Raw genomic sequence first — 23,914 nt, 5'->3', positions numbered from 1 at the left:
GTTACCATGGGGCCTAAGAAAATTAGTGATAACAGCCAACCAAAAAGAAAAGTGGTTAGTCACAATAGAGATGAAAAAAGAACTCATAACGAAATGTAAAAGCGGTGCATGTGTGTCTGATGTTGCTACCGAGTTTTGTATGGCAAAATCTATAATCTCTACAAAACTTAAAAATAAAGAGGCCATTAAAAAGACTGATGTTGCAAAAGGAGTGAAAGCAGTTATGAAAGAAAGACCACAAACAATTGAAGAGGTTGAGAAATTGTTATTGATTTGGATAAGTGATAAACAGTTAGCTAGTGATAGTGTTTCTGAGACATTCATTTGAGAAAAAGCAAAACATCTGCACTCTGATCTCTTGAAAAACATTCCTGGAACAAGTGCTGATACGGGTAGTGAAGTGTTGAAAGCATGCTAGGCTTGTAAACTTCGTATTAAAATGCTTTTGTACGTGTATTTTAGGGGTCTGAAATGAATTAATCCAATTTGCATTATTCCTGGTGGATAAAATTCATTCGGTACTCGAACAGATAGGCACTTGAACAGCCTTCTGGAATGAATTAAGTTCAAGTACTGAGGTACTACTGTATATGGTTCTCTATGGGGAATTGGAAAAGAATTCTTCTTCTGTAAGCCATGAGTGTCATAAGAGGAAAATCTTTTGTTTTAAGTTTTAAGTCACCCTACCTAGGCAGGATATGGCTGGTTCGTTAAAAAAAAAAAATACACATATACAGATTGCTATCAGTTAAGACAACAATTACATTCCTGAAAATGCCATCTTGTTAAAAAATCGTCTAAAATTAAATGAAGAACATATAGGGCAAATTAAGGTTATGTTCATTAAACCCCTCCAAAAAAGCAAACCATATTTTTTTAAGAGCTTTGTAATTCAAACAAGAGGAAGTAAAGGATATATAAATCTTGGAGTCCCTCTCAATTTGTATATAAACGTTGTCTCCAGTATCCTCACATTTTAGCACTGATAAGAACATAAGAAAGAACACTGCAACAGGCCTACTGGCCTGTGCAAAGTGTGTGAAAACACCATGTATCAATTGGTATGAAAGAAATAACCAAGTAAACTAAATGGTGTATACTGTGGTGGTTCTATGACCTTCAGAGACACATTTATCATGGCAGTGCCACAAGAGTATCCCTTCACATTTTTGTTTACTAATGTATTTTCCATACTTTAATATCAATCATTAACATGTTCGGTATTTGTGTAAACGCAGCTAGAGTAAGTGAATAACTGCTAATGGTATAGCAGTGTGTAGGTAGTGATACAGTGGAACCTTGGTTTTCATCATTAATTCATTCCAAAATTCTGACAAAAACTGAATTTGATGAAAACTGAAGCAATATTTCCCATAAGAAATAATGTAAAACCAATTAATCTGTTCCAGACACCCAAAAGTATTAACAAAAAATACATTTTATAGAGAATAACTATAGTTTTACATACAGAAAACAATGAGAAATAAATATCAAGGACTAATGAAATGGATAAATGAACATTTAATATCGCATTTACCTTTATTGATGACTCTTGTTGGCATATGGAAGACATGAGGAGAGGAGAGGGAGGACAAGAGGTTATTGGTTGGAAGGGGAATCCCCCTCCATAAGGACTTCAGGTATCAAGTCCCTATCCAGAGTTACTTCCCTTCTTTGTCTTTTCTGGCACTGGACCCCTGTTGCACAAAAAATCTGTTCACAAAGTTCTGTTTCTGGCATCTCTTTAAGATTTGCCTAAAATGGGACAAAGTATTGTCATTGAACATGTTGAAGACATGGCTTGCAACAGCTTTGTTAGGGTGATATTTCTCCACAAAACTTTGCAACTCCCTCCACTTTGCGCACATGTCCTTAATCACTGAAAAAGGCACATTCTTCCCTCTCTCTTCCTCCTCCTCTGAAGCAATTTCCTCGGCTGCAATCTGTTGCTGTTCCAGTTGAAGGTGTTGCAGCTCTTCAGTGGTTAGCTCTTCCCTGTGGTCTTCCACCAACTCTTCCACATCCTGGCCACTCACATCCAACCCCATGGACTTCCCCAGAGCCACAATGGCTTCCACAACAGGCATGGGGTTGTCAGAGTCAGCCTCAAACCTTTCAAAATCCTTCTCTTGGACACATTCTGGCCACAATTTTTCACTTTCTTTATCAAAGGGCTGGCACTCGGAACTTTCTTTGGACCCATGGTAGCTTATTCAGCAGTTACACTCAATAAACAAGCACAAAAACAGTGGATTATTACGAAATGTTTCGGATGAACATGCAGGGTAATGCTCACTCAACAAGAAACAAAGCCAGAGTGACTTTGAACGCATGGGATGCTTTGTGTGGGTGCGGGCAGGCAGACATCTTCGGTACAGTGGACCAATGAAAACCGAGGTAATGAACGAAAACGGACAAAATTTTGATGAAAAAAGCCGTCAAAAACCGAATTTGACGAAAACCAGGGCAAACGAAAACAGAGGTTCCACTGTATTAACAGTTACTAGCCATACTTGGAATATACCTGGAGGGGGTTCCGGGGGTCAATATCCCCACAGCCCGGTCTGTGACCAGGCCTCACATATGGGCTTTGTTATTTTTCCCTATAGATACATTATCATCAATAAAAATCAGTGTCATGATCAAAAAATTGCTTTAATTCTTCATCCGTCATGTAGGGAGTCGGAGGTAATGATAAGATGGAGGGAATATTTTGAGGAGCTCTTAAATATTAATGAAGAATGGGAGACAATGATTTGATGCATTGGCCAGGAAGGCATAACATCCTGTAGGAGTGAGGAAGAGCCAGATGTGTGGTGGTGTGTGAGACAGTGGGAAAAATAAAAGGGGATATAGCAGCTGGGATTTTGATGGGATCAAGACACAAATGTTAAGAGCAGGGGGGATGATATAATTTTGGAGTGGTTGGTACTTTTGTTTAATAAATGTATAGGGATAGATGAGGGATGCATGATGTCACCATAGTTGTTAAACATATTTATAGATGACAGTGCAAAAGAAGTGAATGATAGGGTGCTGGGGAGAGGTATGGGATTAAAATACAGTGGACCCCCGGATTACATAATTAATCTGTCCTGGAGAGAGCGACTTATCCCGAATCTGATTTATTCTGAATTAATTTTCTCCATAAGAAATAATGGCAATCCAATTAATCTGTTTCAGACACCCAAGAGTATTAAAAAAAAAGGTTTTCTACATGAAATATACATTTACATACACATAAAACAATGATACATGAAGAATAAAAAAAAAATCACACTTACCTTTATTGAAGACATAGTGATGTATGGAAGATGGGAGGAAGGAAGAGGATGGAGGAGTTTTCAGTTGTTTGGAAGGAAAATCCCCTTCCATAAAGACTTCAGGTACCAAGTCCTTATCCTGGGTTACTTCCCTCCTTTGTTTTTTTAATGCCACTAGGACCAACTTGAGTCACTGGACCCCTGCCACACAAAAAAGTGTTCCAGAGAGGTCTTGTTTCTGGCATATGTTAGGAACTGTGTTGGGAGACAGGGCAAGATAGTCCTTCAATATGACACTAATATCAGCTCTATGGCTTATTTATCTAGCACAATTCATCTAATATGACATAATAAACAATATTAATAACATAGAAACATGGTATATACTCTAGAATGAATAAAATATGACATTAAGAACGTCATGAGTGGTGGTATGTTGTTTATTGTTGGGTGTGTAAGGGCCACTGAAAGATAAGTCTTACATAGTGGTGGTGAAGGCAGCAGCAGAGGTGGCGGTGTTAGTCAGTAGCCCTGTATACCTCTAACAACAATGGAGGAGTCAGTTTCGTGCTGTCCTTTTTCTATCGATTAATCCCTTAACTTGCTACACTTTATCACTGGCTGGTGCTATAGCCTTTATAGACTCCTGTTGCTTTAGTATTGTACATATTTCAGAATCACTGAAAAAGGCACATTCTCCCCTCTCTCTCAGCCCTTTACCAAAGGGCTGGGTGGCACTAGAAGCTTTCTTTGGGCCCATGGTGGCTTATTTAGCAGTTACACGCACTAAAAAGAATGGAATAATACAAAATGTATCGTATGAATGTGTGGGATCGTCCTCACTGGCTGGTAAACAGTGGCACACTGGCTGTACATGGAGTGTCGGGGCCGCTCAAGCCCTGACACGAATGACTTATACCAAGTTCACACGAATGACTTATACCAAGTTCAGTGACGTTCACTGAGCCAATATTTTGACGCAGAAACATTACTTATTCCAAATATTACTTATTCCGATGAGGTCTTAATCCAGGGGTTCACTGTATGTGGAATCTAATACAAAATGGGAGTCGTCACAGTTGCATTTTGCTGATGACATTGTGCTTTTGGAAGATTCGGAGAAGTTGCAAAGGTTAGTGGACAAATTTGGGAGGGTGTGTCAAGGAAGGAAGTTTAAAAGTGAACTTATCTGTGCAGACAAAGAATGTTATCCATGGAGGCAAAAAGGGGAAAGTATGAGAGTATAGTAGCTCTTAACAGTCTCATATGGGTGTGAAGCTTGGATTGTGAATATTGCAGGAAGGAGGAGGTTGGAGGCAGTGGAGATGTCATGCATGAGGGCAATGTGTGGTGTAAATATTATGCATAAAATTCATAGTTTGGAGATTAGGAGGCAGTGTGGAGTTGCTAAATGTATTATCCAGAGGGCTAAGATTGAGTTGTTGAGGTGATTTGAACATTTAGAGAGGATGGAGCAAATTGGGATCAGTAGGAGGACGTATAAATCTGTAGTGGAGGGAAAGTGGCTAGGGGTCACTCTGGGAAAGGATGGAGGAAGAGGGGTAAAGGAGGTGGTTTGCAAGGGCCTTGGACATCCAGGAGGAATGTGTGAGCATGTTTGATAGGAATGAGTGGAGGCAAATGTTTCTTTTAAACCTGACTAGCTGTGGGAGTGTGTGCAAGGTAACATTTTGTGAAGGGATTAAAAAAAAAAACCAGTTAGCCAGACTTGAGTCCTGGAGGTGGAAAGTATGATGCTTGCACTCTAGAGGAGGGGTGGGAATATTTGTAGTTTGGAGGGGCATCTGAGCTGTGATGTCTGTGCATGTCTGGCAAGACAGTGATAAGAGTGAATGGTGGTGAAAGCTTGTTTTGGGCCACCCTACCTGGGTGGGAGATGGCCAGTGTGTTAAAAAAAAAAAAAAATAATAGTCGGCCATCTCCCACCAAGGCAGGGTGACCCAAAAAAAGAAAGAAAATCCCCAAAAAGAAAATACTTTCATCATCATTCAACACTTTCACCTCACTCACACATCATCACTGTTTTTGCAGAGGTGCTCAGAACACAACAGCTTAGAAGTATATACGTATAAAGATACACAACATATCCCTCCAAACTGCTAATATCCCAAACCCCTCCTTTAGAGTGCAGGCATTGTACTTCCCATTTCCAGGACTCAAGTCCGGCTATATAAAAATAACCAGTTTCCCTGAATCCCTTCACTAAATATTACCCTGCTCACACTCCAACAGATCGTCAGGTCCCAAATACCATTCGTCTCCATTCACTCCTATCTAACATGCTCACACACGCTTGCTGGAAGTCCAAGCCCCTCGCCCACAAAACCTCCTTTACCCCCTCCCTCCAACCTTTTCGAGGACGACCCCTACCCCGCCTTCCTTCCCCTACAGATTTATACGCTCTCCATATATAATAATATATAATATTTTATTTTAGTTGAGCTAATTTGTTGATTATTTCATTAATATGAAAAATGTCATGTAGGGATTTAGTTTACATAGAAAAACTGAAGACAGGAAGAAGACAAACATACATTTATATGATGGATGAGAAACTAGCACTGATGGTGATGCATGTAATTTGGTTAGTGTTTTTGACCTTTGCTACATAATGTAGCTACATTTTATAATGCATTTGCATGTTTTACTTTGTGTTGAATTCACTATATACCATACAATATGTAGACAGCCTGTACTGTCTGCACAGACAGCCTTGCTGTCTGCCAGCTTAGTTCATATTTTGCAGCACTAAGGTGCTGTCCTCTGGGCCTGTCCAAGTCTATGGGAAGCTGGTCCCACACGCTCTCACTCTCACAGTGGCCTAGCAGGAAGACACAAGACCTACTAGTTCCCTCTTGTGGGCATGGCCTACCCAGGCCATGGGCACAACACACAAGCCTGTGTACCCACCACGACATTACAATAAAGTAAAGGAGCCTCGGGAAGACATGTCATTCACACATCCGCGTGCAGCATCACCAAATAATCTACGTTAAACATTGGTAGCAGCGGTGGTCGCAGCAGTTGTGTTTTATCCGGAGGAAGGAAGAGGTATGAAGTCATCTTCACTTTATCACCCTATTCAAGAAGCATCCGTCTCTCAACCAGTTATCCTGTTGTCGTGTCTGCACGTTTGAGCATCCAGACACAGGTACAAACAGGATCTAGCCAAAATTTGCCGAATTTATTCGAGAATTTTAAGTGGCGTCCCAGTGACCCCATGCTACAGTGTCCTACGCTGTTTCTCAAGTCACGTGTTCAGCATCACTTGTATGTTGCTGTTGTTGTTCAGCTCAGCACAGCTTTTTCAGCAAGCCAGAGGTGAGTTTTGTGGTGATTTCTGCATCTAGTGTGTCTCCCTGTGTTTGTGGGTGGGGAGGAGGAGGAGGAAGTGGCCATTTCCTCGCCTTGCCCATGCTCGCCCTACTCACGCTCACCAGTCTACCATACACTCACCACTGCCCACTCCCTCTGCTGTGTTTTCTGCTGTTTTTCGTGTGAATTCATTGCCAGTGCTGTGTATCCGAGTGCCCGAGGCCACTCAAAGCCACGTGGATCAGCAAGCCACGTGGATCAGCAAGCCACGTGGATCAGCAAGCCACGCAGATCAGCAAGCCACGCAGATCAGCAAGCCACGTGGATCAGCAAGCCACGTGGATCAGCAATCCACGCGGATCAGCAAGCCACGTGGATCAACAGGCCACATAGATCAGCATGCCATGTGGATCTACAAGCCACGTGGGTTACCAAGTCGGATGTCCCAGGCCTCATGCTGTGGTCTGCTGCCCGCATCACATTGATGTCACCGACGATGCTGCCCACTGTGCTAAGTCACCCGATGTGACCAGTGCGTTTGACAACTGATATCAGTCAGCTCGGAGCCCGAGCCCTCTTGTACAGAAAGCTCTTATGCTCGTCGCTCATAGATGTTCTGCAGAATCGTACCTACTACGATTCCCACCGAGATTTGTTTCACTTCACCTCCAGACCTTCAGAGTGCAGTTATATGTAGAGAAACAAGTCTGGGGATGCTTAGACTAACCTCTGCTATAACTCCAACTGCCGAGAGAATGACACTCATCAAGCCGCAGTTAGCCCTGTCGGCAGGCGCTGTGTTAGCCTCGTGTCACAAGCTTCAGTGAGCAGCCTGCACAAAGATGATGTCACTTTGACTGCTAGCTCGCTCACTGCAGTCTGTTGTATGATGTTACGACTCCCAGATGTTTCGCCCAGTCGTCTCTGCCACGACTCGCTCCACGCTCGCCGGCAGTGACAGCCCAGCGACAGTACCAGTCAAGAAGTGTCCTCCTGAGTCGCTTGCCAGAAGTCCTGCCCAGTTGCCGAGTTTTGTCGACGCCTCACTCGAGGGCACCAGCATGTCGTGCCCCAGGTTGAGTGAAATCTGCAGCGACTCCTACGATGTCTGCTTCACCGTTCCAGAGGAGACAGTACCCTGTTACGTCACAGCTCAGCCGCAGCGATGTCTCCTATGTTGCAGTATCTGTCCAGACGCAGGAAGGCGTGCAGTGATGCCCTTCGACGCTCACTGCCTATGACCACGATGTTTAGCACACCCACACGTTTTTTTCTTCCCTCCCTGTAGGAAGTTTTTTTTCCATGTCCATATGTATACAGTGGACCCCCGCATAACGATATTAATCCGTTCCTGAGAGCTCATTTTTATGCGAAATTATCGTTATGCGAATGAATTTTCCCCATAAGAAATAATGGAAATCAAATTAATCTGTGCAAGACACCCCAAAGTATGAAAAAAAAAAATTTTACCACATGAAATATTAATTTTAATACACAAACTGAAAAAGGCATGCACAGTTACATGACACTTACCTTTATTGAAGATCTGGTGATGATTGATGGGATGGGAGGAGGAGAGAGTCTTAGTGTTTAGAAGGGGAATCCCCTTCCATTAAGACTTGAGGTGTCAAGTCCTTTTCTGGGGTTACTTCCCTTCTTCTTTTAATGCCACTAGGACCAGCTTCAGAGTCACTGGACTTCTGTCGCACAACATATCTGTCCATAGTGGCCTGTACCTCTCGTTCCTTTATGACTTCCCTAAAGTGTTTCACAACATTGTGAGTGTAATAGTCACCAGCACGGCTTGCAATAGCTGTGTGAGGGTGATTTTCATCCATAAAGGTTTGCACTTTCAGCCACATTGCACAGATTTCCTTAATCTTTGTAGTATGCAACTTCTTCAATTTCTCTCTCTCCTCCTCTGAACCAGTTTCCTCAGGTCTGGCCTCTTGCTGTTGAAGTTGATCTAGCAGCTCATCAGTGGTTAGTTCTTCATTGTCCTCCTCCACCAACTCTTCCACATCATCCCCACTAACCTCCAACCCCAAGGACTTTCCCAATGCCACAATGGATTCCTCAACTGGCATACTCCTCTCAGGGTTAGCCTGAAACCCTTCAAAATCCCTTTGGTCTACACATTCTGGCCACAGTTTCTTCCAAGCAGAGTTCAAGGTCCTCTTAGTCACTCCCTCCCAAGCCTTACCTATAAGGTTTACACAATTGAGGATATTAGAGTGCTCTCTCCAAAACTCTCTTAGTCAGTTGAGTTTCTGAGGTCACTACAAAGCACCTTTCAAACAGAGCTTTTGTGTACAGTTTTTTGAAGTTTGCAATAACCTGCTGGTCCATGGGCTGCAGGAGAGGAGTGGTATTAGGAGGCAAAAACTTCACCTTAATGAATTTCATGTCCCCATAAAGTCGCTCTGCCACGTCTGTAGGATGACCAGGGGCATTGTCTAACACCAGGAGGCACTTAAGGTCTAATTTCTTTTCAGTTAGGTAATCTTTCACATTGGGGGCAAATGCATGGTGTAACCAGTCATAGAAAAAGTCCCTAGTGACCCATGCCTTACTGTTTGCCCTCCACAGCACACACAAATTAGCCTTGAGGATATTCTTTTGCCTGAATGCTCTGGGAGTTTCTGAGTGATACACTAATAAAGGCTTCACTTTGCAATCACCACTAGCATTGGAACACATCAACAGAGTAAGCCTGTCTTTCATAGGCTTATGTCCTGGGAGTGCCTTTTCCTCCTGAGTAATGTAGGTCCTGCTTGGCATTTTCTTCCAAAACAGGCCTGTTTCATCACAATTAAACACTTGTTCAGGTTTCAGTCCTTCACTGTCTATGTACTCCTTGAATTCCTGCACATATTTTTCAGCTGCTTTGTGGTCCAAACTGGCAGCCTCACCATGCCTTATCACACTATGTATGCCACTACACTTCTTAAATCTCTCAAACCAACCTTTGCTGGCCTTAAATTCACTCACATCATCACTAGTTGCAGGCATTTTTTTAATTAAATCCTCATGCAACTTCATAGCCTTTTCACTTATGATCACTTGAGAGATTGTAATAAAGTTGGTAGAATTACCGACAATATGTAAAGTAAAAGGACACAAGTGCAACTAATGTGACATTTATTGTGGCAAAGTTTCGCTCTCCAGGAGCTTTATCAAGCCATTACAAACAATACATGGACACAGAGGGTATATAAAGGCTCAGAGTGAGGTGAATACTAGTGAGGTACCATTTCGATGTTCACTAGTGGTAGTAGTAGTGGTAGTGACAAAAGTAATACAATATGGTAGAGCAATTAATTCGTACATGAGTAAAAGGATATAAAAGCTATTACTTGGGTAACATAAAAATAGGTTGGACAAATATAAACTGGAATGAGGCAGCTTGTTTCAGTGTTCACTCTCTGTGCTTTGTGTAGTATAACAGGAGAGACTATGTGATGGCAGGGTTTACTGTTTTCAGGAGGATTCTTGCTAAGACTTCGGAGATGGTGAAGCTGCCGTTGTTTTGTTTAATTGTATTCGAAACAGCGATCAGTGCTGATTCAAGGCACTTGCGTGTGCGGAAATTAGTTTCTTTTATCACTAATTGGGCGTCTCTGAATTTCATAAGATGATTGGTGGAATTTCGGTGTTGTACACAGGCGTTGTTTAAGTTGTCGTTCCTACATGCGTATATGTGTTCACTGAGGCGGGTGTCGAGGTTTCTTGCTGTTTCACCTACGTAGATCTTGTCACAGCCTCCACAGGGTATAGTGTAAACTCCTGCATTGACTGGTTCGTGGTGCTTGGGTTTTGTTCTGGTTAGATCCTTTATTGAAGTGGTAGAAGCGATGGCGACTCTGGTGTTAGCTTGTGAAAGTACTTTTGAGACGTTTAGTGCAACCTGGCTGTTGGGAAGAATTATAACTTTGTTGGGAGCGGTGTTGATGCGTGGAGAATTGATGATCTGAAGAGCTCTTTTCTTGCAGTCTTTGATGAAAAAAGAAGGAAATTGTAACTCAGTGAATGTTTGGTGAATGTAAGTACATTCCTCGTCAAGAAACTCAGGACTACAAATTCGGTATGCTCTTAGGAAAAACCCGATGATGATGCCTCTTTTGGTCTTGGTATCTTGACTGGAATAGAAGTGTGTGAGATCATTTTTATTGGTGGGTTTCCGATAAACTTGAAATCTTAGGTTGTTGTCTACTTTGTGAATGAGGACGTTGAGGAAAGGTAGCTTGTCATTGGACTCTTCTTCTAGTGTAAACTGAATCGCTGGTTCAACTGCGTTGAGCCTTGCCTGAAGATCCCGTACATCAAAACGTTTTGGAGTTATTACGAGGACATCGTCCACGTAACGTAACCAAGTGACGCTTGAAGGGATGATGTTGGCGAAGTGTTCGGACTCTAGGTGTTCCATGTATAAGTTGGCTAGGACGGCACTTATTGGGGACCCCATTCCCATGCCGTAGGTTTGTTTGTAGAGCTTGTTATTGAAGGAAAAACAGTTGAAGTTAACACAGAGTTCAATCAAGTCAACAAAATCTCCGGGAGGTAAAGGAAGATTAAGGTCCTGGTTGACTTTACGTCGTAGAACCTCGATGGCTTTTTTGGTAGGTACTTTTGTGAAGATGGAAGGAAATGGGACGCGAATCCCTGATAAACAACTTATCGTCACGCACCTTAACCGACTACGAGAAACAAGCACTGAGTCTGGGACTCAAATTTACCACCAACATACGCAAACCTAACTATCAACTCAATCTTGTTACCAGGAACCATAGACACAGTGACAGCAACTTCCAGAAGGGTTATATACAGGGCCTTCTCACTGCAGCTTTATGTGAACCTTCTTCTAATCTTCCTAGAAGATACATCACTGCCCTTAAGGACCTCGCCAACGACCCCAACATTATCGTCACCACCGCCGACAAAGGAGGTGGAGTCGTCATACTCAACACCAGTGACTACAACACTAAAATGATGGACCTTTTGAATGATCAATCTACATACGAACCCATCAGCACTCAACAGTGGGAGACGCTCACCAAAGACTTTCTATACAAAACCAGACAAATACTCAAACGCACTAGAGAAGGGAAGAAACTTCTGTACTTGTTACCAAGCAACCCTAAACCAGCACACATGTATGGTTTACCCAAGACCCATAAACACAATATTCCTCTCAGACCAATCACGTCAGGAATAGGCAGTGCTCCACACAAACTAGCCGGAGTTCTTGCCAAACATCTTTCCTGCCTTCTGGGGACCATCAGCCCCGCTCATCTTAAACACTCAGGCGACCTTCTCAACCGCATCCATAACCTCTCCATCCGTAACAAGAAACTAAGCAGTTTGGATGTGACTTCCCTCTTCACAAAAGTACCTACCAAAAAAGCCATCGAGGTTCTACGACGTAAAGTCAACCAGGACCTTAATCTTCCTTTACCTCCCGGAGATTTTGTTGACTTGATTGAACTCTGTGTTAACTTCAACTGTTTTTCCTTCAATAACAAGCTCTACAAACAAACCTACGGCATGGGAATGGGGTCCCCAATAAGTGCCGTCCTAGCCAACTTATACATGGAACACCTAGAGTCCGAACACTTCGCCAACATCATCCCTTCAAGCGTCACTTGGTTACGTTACGTGGACGATGTCCTCGTAATAACTCCAAAACGTTTTGATGTACGGGATCTTCAGGCAAGGCTCAACGCAGTTGAACCAGCGATTCAGTTTACACTAGAAGAAGAGTCCAATGACAAGCTACCTTTCCTCGACGTCCTCATTCACAAAGTAGACAACAACCTAAGATTTCAAGTTTATCGGAAACCCACCAATAAAAATGATCTCACACACTTCTATTCCAGTCAAGATACCAAGACCAAAAGAGGCATCATCATCGGGTTTTTCCTAAGAGCATACCGAATTTGTAGTCCTGAGTTTCTTGACGAGGAATGTACTTACATTCACCAAACATTCACTGAGTTACAATTTCCTTCTTTTTTCATCAAAGACTGCAAGAAAAGAGCTCTTCAGATCATCAATTCTCCACGCATCAACACCGCTCCCAACAAAGTTATAATTCTTCCCAACAGCCAGGTTGCACTAAACGTCTCAAAAGTACTTTCACAAGCTAACACCAGAGTCGCCATCGCTTCTACCACTTCAATAAAGGATCTAACCAGGACAAAACCCAAGCACCACGAACCAGTCAATGCAGGAGTTTACACTATACCCTGTGGAGGCTGTGACAAGATCTACGTAGGTGAAACAGCAAGAAACCTCGACACCCGCCTCAGTGAACACACATACGCATGTAGGAACGACAACTTAAACAACGCCTGTGTACAACACCGAAATTCCACCAATCATCTTATGAAATTCAGAGACGCCCAATTAGTGATAAAAGAAACTAATTTCCGCACACGCAAGTGCCTTGAATCAGCACTGATCGCTGTTTCGAATACAATTAAACAAAACAACGGCAGCTTCACCATCTCCGAAGTCTTAGCAAGAATCCTCCTGAAAACAGTAAACCCTGCCATCACATAGTCTCTCCTGTTATACTACACAAAGCACAGAGAGTGAACACTGAAACAAGCTGCCTCATTCCAGTTTATATTTGTCCAACCTATTTTTATGTTACCCAAGTAATAGCTTTTATATCCTTTTACTCATGTACGAATTAATTGCTCTACCATATTGTATTACTTTTGTCACTACCACTACTACTACCACTAGTGAACATCGAAATGGTACCTCACTAGTATTCACCTCACTCTGAGCCTTTATATACCCTCTGTGTCCATGTATTGTTTGTAATGGCTTGATAAAGCTCCTGGAGAGCGAAACGTTGCCACAATAAATGTCACATTAGTTGCACTTGTGTCCTTTTACTTTACACTTGAGAGATGCTATCTCCTGCTATCTGTTTTTCATTTATCCATACCAATAAGAGGCTCTCAACATCTTCCATCACTTGCGATCTCTGTTTCAAAAACAGTTGAACCTTTGGCAAGAACAGCTTCCTTGATTGTCGTTTTGTTGCCCACAATAGTAGCGATGGTTGATTGGGGTTTATTATACAACCTGGCCAGCTCGGAGACACGCACTCCACTTTCATACTTATCAATGATCTCTTTCTTCATCTCTATAGTAATTCTCACCCTTATTGCTGTAGGGTTGGCACTAGAAGCTTTCTTGGGGCCCATGGTCACTTATTTTGCAGATAAAATCACCAAAAACACTGTAATAATACGAAATGTTCCGATTGTATGCTTGGATGTTACCGCAGAGGCTGGCTGGTAAACAATGCCACAGGCGGAACATGTGAGGCTGGCTCAGGCCGCACATTAGACGCGTCTCGGACGAACAGCGTTGAGCGGGTTTTTTAACGGTATGCGAGGCAAAATCTTAGCGATAAAATGTATCGGTATGCGGATTTAACGTTATGTAAGGCCAACGGTATGCGGGGGTCCACTGTATATATGTTTTTTATTTTGTGTTCTGTGCCCAGTTCCTACGAGAGAGAGACCGAGTATTTTTTACCACCAGTATTGTCGCGTCGGGACGACACGAGGTAGGTGGCCGAGCGAATGTAGACAGCCTGTACTGTCTGCACAGACAGCCATGCTGTCTGCCAGCTTAGTTCATATTTCACGGCACTAAGGTGCTGCCCTCTGGGCCTGTCCAAGTCTATGGGAAGCTGGTCCCACACACACTCACACAGCGGCCTAGTAGGAAGACACAAGGCCTACTAGTTCCCTCTCGTGGGCATGGCCTACCCAGGCCATGGGCACAACACACAAGCCTGTGTACCCACCACGACATTACAATAATGTAAAGGAGCCTCCGAAGACGTCTATCATTTACACCCCGCTACCAGCATTACCAAATAATCTCATTAAACAAAGGTAATTCAGAAATGGGTGACATTTCCATGCCTCTCAGTTCTCTTTCTAGTATGATAAGTGTGCCAAATGAATCAATATACCATACTCCCAAAACATATCTCAGTGGTGTACAGTATTTTATGTTGGAATATAATAAACACTAAGTGGAAGAAAAAATATGAATGGCATGAATTTATATTTAAAAATTTTTCTGTTAAACTCGTCATTGAATTTTTACTTTTACTTTTGCCTTGACCATCTTTTCTCTACCTACTGGAGCTAACTTATTTTTCTTTACCCAATTTTGTATGTCTGCTTATTGGGTATTTATCTTATGAATATATAATGCATGTACTTAAAATATAATATTAATCTGAAATTTTATTAGTATAGTTATATTGTAAATGGCTTGTTTCAAGAAATGCTATACAGTCTATACTGTACAGTGGACTCTCGGTTATCAGCCGTAATCCGTTCCGGAAGCTCGGCCTAAAAGCGAAATGGCCGAAAACCAAAACAATATTTCCCAGAAGAATTAACGTAATTACAATTAATCCGTTCCAGACAAAAATATTCTCCAAAAAATAAGTTTTTTAACAATTAAATTAGTATTACATACCTTTATTGAAGACTAATGCTTAGCTTCTGGAATGCCTGCTGCACTTCCTGCATGCCTGCTACACTCCCTGCATGCCTGCTACACTTCCTGCATGTCTGCTACACTCCTACATGCCTGTTACACTCCCTGCATGCTTATTACACTCCCTGCATGTCTGCTATACCCCCTGCATGCCTACTACACTTCCTGCATGCCTGCTATACTCCCTGCATGCCTACACTTTTTGCATGCCTGCTACACTTCCTGCATGCCTGCTACACTCCCTGCATGCCTGTTACACTCCCTGCATGCCTGCTACACTTCATGCTTAAATCCCATGGTGTTTCTCACTTTCTTTACCACAGGAACCTTACTAGGAACTTTCTTTGGAGCCATGGTTACTTATTTTGCAGTTGCACTGCAAAAGACCTACAAAAAAAATGGAAAACAAGTGAAATGTTTGGATGTATGAGCAGGAGCTTCCTCGCGCACCGAAAGACACAGCCAAACTGACGTGCAAGTGGCCCCAGCCGGTGGATGGACACGTCCGAAACGGCTGATCACCAAAATAATGGCTGATCATCGGGAGCTGAAAAACTGGCCGATCACCGAGTTGGCCAATAACAGGAACAGCCAATAACCGAGGGTCCACTGTACATACATAAATTGCAGTAGGGCATGGATTGTGGTTTTTTACAGATTTCTCTTATGAAGACCACTTAAAATGTATTAAAAACTCCCAGATCCATGAAATTGGAAATGAGAGTAATTTTTGTATGTATTCATGTATACACTGTTTATAAATTACTTTGTTCTCCTAGAAATGCGAACCACACAGCAAGGTCAAGTATACTATTACAACATTCACTCTGGAACATCCACCTGGCATGATCCTAGAGTGCCACGTGACTTAGGCCAGGTAAATATCGATGAAATAGCCCCTCTCCCTGGAGGATGGGAACTGAGACACACACCCAGTGGACGACCGTACTTTCTGGATCACACAAATCGTACAACTCAGTTCACTGATCCCAGACTCTCTAATACACACATTCTCAATAACATTCTCAGGTTAGTTATTACAGTATTTTATAGCAATCTTTTGTATGATTTATATTACAGTACTCTACATATTTTAAACCATTTTTTTATACTATTTAAGCTACACTTTATTTTTGCATAGAAAATGTCTACATAGTACCATGGATTATTGTAAGAGATTTTGTACAGTTTAACATGATGATAATTAAATCTGAATGAAATTTAATTAGATTACAATTAATTGAAGATATTGCAAAGATTACCATTTTTCATTTTTTCATACATTTTGATTAGACCTAAAACAAAAATTAGAAGAAGTTAAAATAAAATTATTTAATTAGCTGGAGTAACAATTCTTAAAGAATTTGAAATTTGATAAGGAATAGTTGATTTGTGAAATAATTACTGTACCTTACAGGAATCGCAGTGAGGGAGGTAATCGAACAAGTATAATTGAAACTGGAAGTAATAGTGAACCTAGAAGCATTGTAAATGATAGTTCTGTATCTACCAGCAGTGTTCCAAATAATAGAAATAACAGGTCCTCGAGTAGTAGAAGAAATAGCTCCTCTCGAAGTAGAGGGCCATCTCCCGAGGCTAACACTGCAGGGGATACTATTTCAAATAGTGTGCTTAACAGTGAAGAACCAAATAGCTCAGTTGTTAATGGTACTCCAATTAGTCCAACTGTTGTACCTGCTAGTATTAATAATAGCAACAATATTGGCAGTGAAGGAAGTGGTGTGACTACTAATGTGAATAGCAGTAACTCTGTAGTGCTTCAGAATAACAGCACAAACCTACAAATAAGCAGTAATAATAATATGCCTGGGTCCAAAGACCCCACTGTGATAGATATGGATGGTGACTGCCTTCCAAAGTATAAGCGTGATTTAGTTGCTAAGATGAAGGTGTTGAGGGCCGAGTTACAGTGTCTCCAGCCTCAGAGTGGTCATTGCCGTTTGGACATTCCACGGGGTGAAGTGTTTGAGGAATCCTATAGACAGATCATGAAAATGAGACCGAAAGATTTACGCAAGAGATTAATGGTGAAATTTAAAGGTGAAGAAGGACTTGATTATGGTGGCGTTGCTCGTGAATGGCTGTACCTCTTGTCTCATGAGATGCTCAACCCTTACTATGGCTTGTTCCAATACTCTAGGGATGATATATACACTCTGCAAATTAATCCAGATTCCAGCGTTAATCCAGTAAGTTTCAATATTCCAAGTAGCTTCATAGTATAATTATGTAGTGACAGTGGAAAGAGGAGAGAAGGGAGGGGTTAATAAAAAGGTTGAGTTACTTTACTATTATTTTCCCTGATGACAGGGTAAAGTGGTAGTTTGAGTGGCATGAGTGCTTGACTAAAATCTCACCAACTACTCTTTGTTGTAAATAGCAGGTGGATTTACTCTTTTGTGAAAGTTTCCTGTTCCCAATAGCCTGTGATTTAGAATGAATTATGGATCTGGTTTTGACTAGCTAATGAAATTAGAATTGCTTTAATAATAATTATAATTATTATGGTATCTTTCATATAGCAGACAACACAGTAAGCATTACAAGCAAATTAGTGTTAATAGTAACAATGTGCGGTGTAAATATCACATAGGAAATTCATAGTTTGGAGATTAGGAGGAGGTGCAGGGTTACAAAAAGCATTATTCAGAGGGCTGAGGTGGGATTATTGAGGTCGTTTGGACATTTAGAGAGGATTGAGCAAAATAGTATGACTTGGGAGATGTATAAATCTGTAGTGGAAGGAAGGAGGGGTAGGGGTCATTCTAGCAAAGGTTGGAGGGAATAGGTAAAGGAGGTTTTGTATGTGAGGGGCTGGGACATCCAACAGGTATGTGTGAGTGTGTTAGGAGTGGAGTGCTGTCAGTGTGAGCAAGGTAAAATTTATGGAGGGATTCAGGGAAACTGGTTAATGAAACTTGAGTCTTGGAGGTGGGAAGTTCAGTGCCTGAATTCTGAAGCAGGGGTGGGGATATTGTAGTTTGGTGGGGTATCCGAGTAGTAATGTCAGCGCACCTCTGGCAAGATACTGATGGATTGAGTGATGGTGAAAGTTTCTTTTTTGGGTTACCCTACCTTGGTGGGAGGTACCTGGAGTATACCTGGAGAGGGTTTCGGGGATCAATGCATCCATGGCCTGGTGTGTAACCCAGCCGAGGTCACGGCAAATTTAAATAATTGATACTGAAGGCAGAATATTAATGATTAAATAATGTTATGCTAAAATTCTGATTAATAAGATAGTTCTAGTGTTGTATATGTCTTGCAAAGTTCTGCTACTGCTCCTCCTAAAAATAAGAACCTAAGAAATGAGCACTGTAATAAGCCTACTAGCCCATATCAGGCAGGTCCTTGATGCATACACCCATTCCTACTCTTGATTTTGTCTAATCTATTTTAAGAAGTGTAGTTGCAGAGTAAGGGGTGAGGAACCAGGTGAAAGATTATTTTGAAATCCTTGAGCTTGAGAGCTCTTTCTGTTTTTTTTCTAATGTATTTTGGAGTGTTTATTTAATATTTTATTATAGTTTTGAAGTCATGTTATGTTAAAAGTACACAATAAAAATGCACTCTGTAAATGAGTTACAAAGCTACTGTACTGAAGAATACAGTATTTAGTTACATGTATATTAGCCCTCAGCATGAAATTTTGTACACTAATGCTATGTAAGTAAGAACATTACATTTGCTTCAAAAAAATATGCATTTTATTTGTTTTTATTCAGTAAATAATCTTCAATTCATAATCAAATATGTACACATGTTCTGTATTGTAGATTTTTTTTAATCTCAAAAGTTAGAATGCTGTCTTCTGGCAAGGCAGTCATTGAATGAGTAAAGGTGATTTTTTTTTTTTTTTTTTTGTCACCATACCTCAGTGGGAGATGCTGGTCTTAATTTTTTTTATATTTCTGTTTTTGTAAGTGGCTTATAATTGGACTTTATTTTATGATTGTATATCTGTAGGAATTGGTCTGCTGATCCCAGTCAGAATAATGACCATTGTTCTCCACTTCCCAGGAACATTTGTCCTATTTCCATTTTGTTGGACGTGTAATAGGAATGGCTATATTCCATGGGCACTATATTGATGGTGGCTTTTCCATGCCTTTCTACAAGATGTTGCTCAATAAACTCATCATACTGGATGACATTGAAGCTGTTGATCCAGACCTTCACCGTTCACTCAACTGGATGCTGTGAGTAATTAATTTTTGGTTTATGGAGAGAAAAATGCATGTACAGTGGAACCTCAAAAATCGAACGTATCACATATCGAACGTTTTGAAAATAGGACCATTTTTTCGGACAAACTGTGTCCCTATTATCAAATGCGCCACTATTTTCAGACCGCCGGGTACGGACCTGTCTGCCGGCCCGCTCTGTCCGTGTCCCTACGCAGGCGCCGTGAGCAGTCTATCTTTGTTTATGCTTGAGTGAACACTAACCTGCGCTCTCATTCACGCATTTTACGATTATTTCGTTATGTTTAGTGCTTGTGGGACTGTGAAATAAGCTACCATGGGCCCAAAGAAACTTGATAGTGGTACCTCTGTGGTAAAGAAAGTGAGAAACACCATAGATGTGAAGAAGGAAATAATACAGAAGTATGAGAGTGGTGTGAGACTTGTTGAGCTTGCCAGGATGTATGGGAAAAACAAGTCAACCATCGGTTCTATCCTGGCAAAGAAAGAACAAATCAAGGAAGCTGATTTTGCGAAAGGTGTTAATATGCTAACCAAAAAAAAGACCACAAATAGTTAAAGAGGTTGAGAAGTTGTTGCTGGTGTGGATCAAGGATAGAGAGATTGCAGGTGATAGTGTTTCAGAGACGATTATTTGCGAAAAGGCAAGGAAGTTGCATGCCGATCTGGTACAGAAAACTCCTGGAACCAGTGCTGATAGTGAATTTAAGGCCAGCAGAGGCTGGTTTGATAGATTTAAGAAGCGTAGTGGCATACACAATGTTGTAAGACATGGTGAAGCAGCCAGTTCCCACAAACGGGCAGCTGAGAAGTTTGTACAGGAGTTTAAGGGGTACATAGACAGTGAAGAATTCAAACCTGAACAAGTGTTTAATTGTGACGAAACAGGTTTGTTTTGGAAGAAAATGCCAAAAAGGACCTTCATCACACAGGAGGAAAATGCACTGCCAGGACACAAACCTATGAAAGACAGGCTTACTCTTTTGTTCTGTGCTAATGCTAGTGGTGATTTTAACCCTTTCAGGGTCCGTCCCGTAGATCTACGGCTTCACGTTGAGTGTCCAAACCGTAGATCTACGCCAAAATTCTAGCGCCGTCAAATTTAGCGCGAAAGCGCTCATAGGCCTACATGTGAGAGAACGGGTCTGCGTGGTGGGTGTGCGCCATAAACAAAAAATCTAGGCGCCCGCATAGCTTTGTGGGAATGCCGGCTCAGTTACCCTTGTTCACCATGCCTCGTCGCAAGTCAGCTCTCACTCCCCGGAAAATTGGGACTCTCCTCTTCCTATCTGATAGTTCTGACACTGATGGAAGTGGAAATGAAGACGAATTCTACGGCTTTGATCAGTTAGTGACCGAAAAGAATGACCAGGATATCGATAATAGTGCAGAAAACCCTGACGATCCTCAACCTTCTACCTCTGGTGTGGGCACTCGTGACTCACGGTCGATTGTTCCTCAACGCAAGAGAAAGCTAATATTTTCGCGTGGCCAGGCCTCTGACTTCAGTAATGATGATGATAGTGACGTGGATTGTGATTTTATTGCGCTCGACGATCATTCGAGTAGTGATAGTGAGGAATTATATTCACCAGTGAAGCGTCGGTATGTTCGCCGCCGCATGCACTCGGGTAGTGTACCCTATGCTGTGCCCAGGGGACGGAGTACATCCCGTGGCCCACAGGCATCAGTGGATGGTGGTAGTGGTGATGGTAGTGGTACCACCATGCGTGACTCACCAGCCCACGCTGGGACCCACGCTGCTGACTCCTCAGTTCAAGGACAAAGCGGAGCGTCAGCCACCAGCCCACCGCAACCACAATCACCCGCACAACCAGCCTATGATGTCCAGTATCCACCAGCAAACCATATGTGGGATTGGCAGCAAAATCCCAGTTTTGTTCCCAAGCCTCACCACTTTGATGACTCTCAAAGTGGAATTCTACCTACTTGTCCCCTTGGAACCACGGCCAATGAACTGGATTTCTTTGAATTATTCTTTGACCAGCCATTGATGGAAACTATTGTCAGGGAAAGTAATAAGTATTTTGAGTACACCATGGCAAATACGATCATATCACCACAGTCAAGACTACACAGGTGGAAAGAGACGACTGTTGCAGAAATGTATTTGCTTTTTGCAACAATAATGCTTATGCCTCATGTCTATTAGCATAATATAAAAGCATACTGGTCCACAGATCGGCTAATTTCTACCCCGGTCTTCAGTGAAATCATACCAGTGAACAGGTTTATCTTACTCTTACGTATGTTGCACTTCTCTGACAAAACCAGGCCTGACAGAAGTGACAGGTTATACAAGATTAGAAATGTTTTCATGTATCTCAAACAAAAGTTCAGCATATACTTTTATCCATTCAAGAATCTTGTAATTGACGAGTCTTTGATTTTGTTCAAAGGTAGACTGTCATTCAAGCAGTATATACCGAGCAAGAGGAAACGCTTTGGTATAAAACTGTTTGTACTCTGTGACTGTGACAGTGGCCTGGTGTTGGATATTGTTGTATACACGGGAAGTAAAACATTGAAAGATACCAAGATGTTATTGGGTATCTCAGGTGACGTAGTGAGAAACATGATGGCACCTTATCTTGGTAAGGGGCATACATTATATACCGATAACTGGTACACAAGCCCATTACTCAGTGATTTCATGCGAGTGAACAAGACAGATGTGTGGGGCACAGTGCGTTCTAATCGTAAACATATGCTCAGGCTCAACGCAGGTGCTCGTGGTGATGACATGCAGGTGTTTACTGCCAATGACATCATGGCATTACGGTGGCATGACAAACGAGATGTCACATTGTTGACAACCATTCACCGTAATGAAATGCAAGACAGTGGCAAAGTTGATTGAGTGACTAATGAACGTATTCGAAAACCAGTGACAGTGATTGATTATACACAAAACATGCGCTTGGTTGACAAATGTGACATGCAGATTGGTTTTGTTGACTGTGTTCGTAAGAGTTACAAGTGGACATTTCTATGCTCAATGCATATAATATGTACCAAATAAAGACTGGCAACAGACCACCGTATGGCGAATTTTGTTTGTCTGTTGTCAGACAACTCATAATGAAGTACCAGGTAAGAACACCTGCTCTACAACAAGGTCCTCGAATTACTCAGGATATACCCAAGCGTTTGAGGAGGGAAGGTGATCATTTCATAATACAGCTTCCTTCAACTCAGAAGAAATTTGCTCAGAAGAGATGCATCGTCTGTGCACAAACAAAACGACGGCAACAAAGACGCAAAGACACTCGGTTTATGTGTGAGGAATGTAAGGTGCCTCTGTGCATGGTGCCTTGTTTCAAGGAGTTCCACAAGCTCCAGCAGTTCTAAAACCATGTCCAGTGATTGTAAATATGTAAATATATGATAGAACATTAGTATTATACAAGATTTGTGCATGTTTATTGTAATAAACAACAGTGGTAAACAATAATATGATAACTTTAGTGCGGTTATTGTGTTCAATACAGTGAGTTTATATATATACATTATATACAGTATTGGTCTCTCAGGCCCCAAATGTTAGTAGGAATAGAAAAAAATTGGAAAAGAAAAGAAAAAACTTAAAAAACAGCTAAATAATGTAATGCGCGTATGTGGAATTTGTTGATGTTGCCGCCACCACATCATTTTTGACAAACTTCTTGGCACTGTATCTCGGTAAGTACTGATCAGAACTTTTTTTTTTTTGTCTTATTACCTTCACAAAAATATGCTCTTTAATTCTGTAAGAAAAAATATTTTTTCTTTTTTTTTCAAAATTTCTTGGACACTGGAGCACCACTTCAGATTTTGGCCTTGGACCCTGAAGGGGTTAAAGTGAAGCCTTTACTTGTGTATCATTCAGAAAATCCCAGAGTGTTTAAGAAAAACAATGTCTTTAAGAACAAGTTATGTGCCTTGTGGAAAGCTAATCATAAGGCATGGGTCACAAGACAAATTTTCAAAGAGTGGGTCTATGAAGTGTTTGGCCCCAGTGTGAAAAAATACTTCCAGGAAAAGAAATTGCCACTCAAGTGCCTCCTGTTAATGGACAGTGCTCCTGCTCATCCTCCAAACTTATTAGACCTCTTGTCTAAGGACTTCAGTTTTATGAAAGTGAAGTTCTTGCCTCCTAACCCCACTCCTCTCCTCCATCCCATGGACCAGCAGGTCATTTCTAACTTCAAAAAACTCTTACACAAAAGCAGTATTTGAAAATTGCTTTGAAGTGACCACAGACACCAAGTTGACCCTAAGAGAGTTCTGGAGGAATCACTTCAACATCTACAACTCCATAAGCCTTATAGGTAAGGCTTGGGAGGGAGTGACTTCCAGGACTTTGAACTCTGCTTGGAGACAATTGTGGCCAGATTGTGTCCAAAAGAGGGATTTTGAAGGGTTTGAGGCTGACCCTGACCCTGACTCAGCTCACCCTCTGCCTGTTGTGGACTCTATTGTGGCATTGGGGAACACCCTGGGGTTGGAGGTGAGTGGTGAGGATGTGGAAGAGTTGGAGGACCACAG

General features: G+C 41.7%; 1 protein-coding gene across 5 annotated transcripts in view; it reads left to right on the top strand.

Annotated features, from left to right (window-relative positions):
- Positions 1 to 23,914, top strand: part of Smurf (SMAD specific E3 ubiquitin protein ligase) — a 288,864-nt gene that overhangs the window by 222,902 nt on the left and 42,048 nt on the right. For all 5 annotated transcript variants that reach the window (XM_070088416.1, XM_070088415.1, XM_070088412.1 and 2 more), the window contains 3 exons: positions 15,920 to 16,169; positions 16,558 to 17,350; positions 19,182 to 19,360. In XM_070088416.1, the coding sequence (XP_069944517.1) occupies positions 15,920 to 16,169; positions 16,558 to 17,350; positions 19,182 to 19,360 (1,222 nt within the window). The remainder of the gene's footprint in view (positions 1 to 15,919; positions 16,170 to 16,557; positions 17,351 to 19,181; positions 19,361 to 23,914) is intronic.

Source organism: Cherax quadricarinatus, chromosome 24, assembly GCF_038502225.1.
Source record: "Cherax quadricarinatus isolate ZL_2023a chromosome 24, ASM3850222v1, whole genome shotgun sequence".
Lineage (NCBI taxonomy): Eukaryota > Metazoa > Arthropoda > Malacostraca > Decapoda > Parastacidae > Cherax > Cherax quadricarinatus.
Note: the sequence above shows the minus strand (reverse complement) of the source record. Positions and strands in the feature narration are given on the sequence as shown.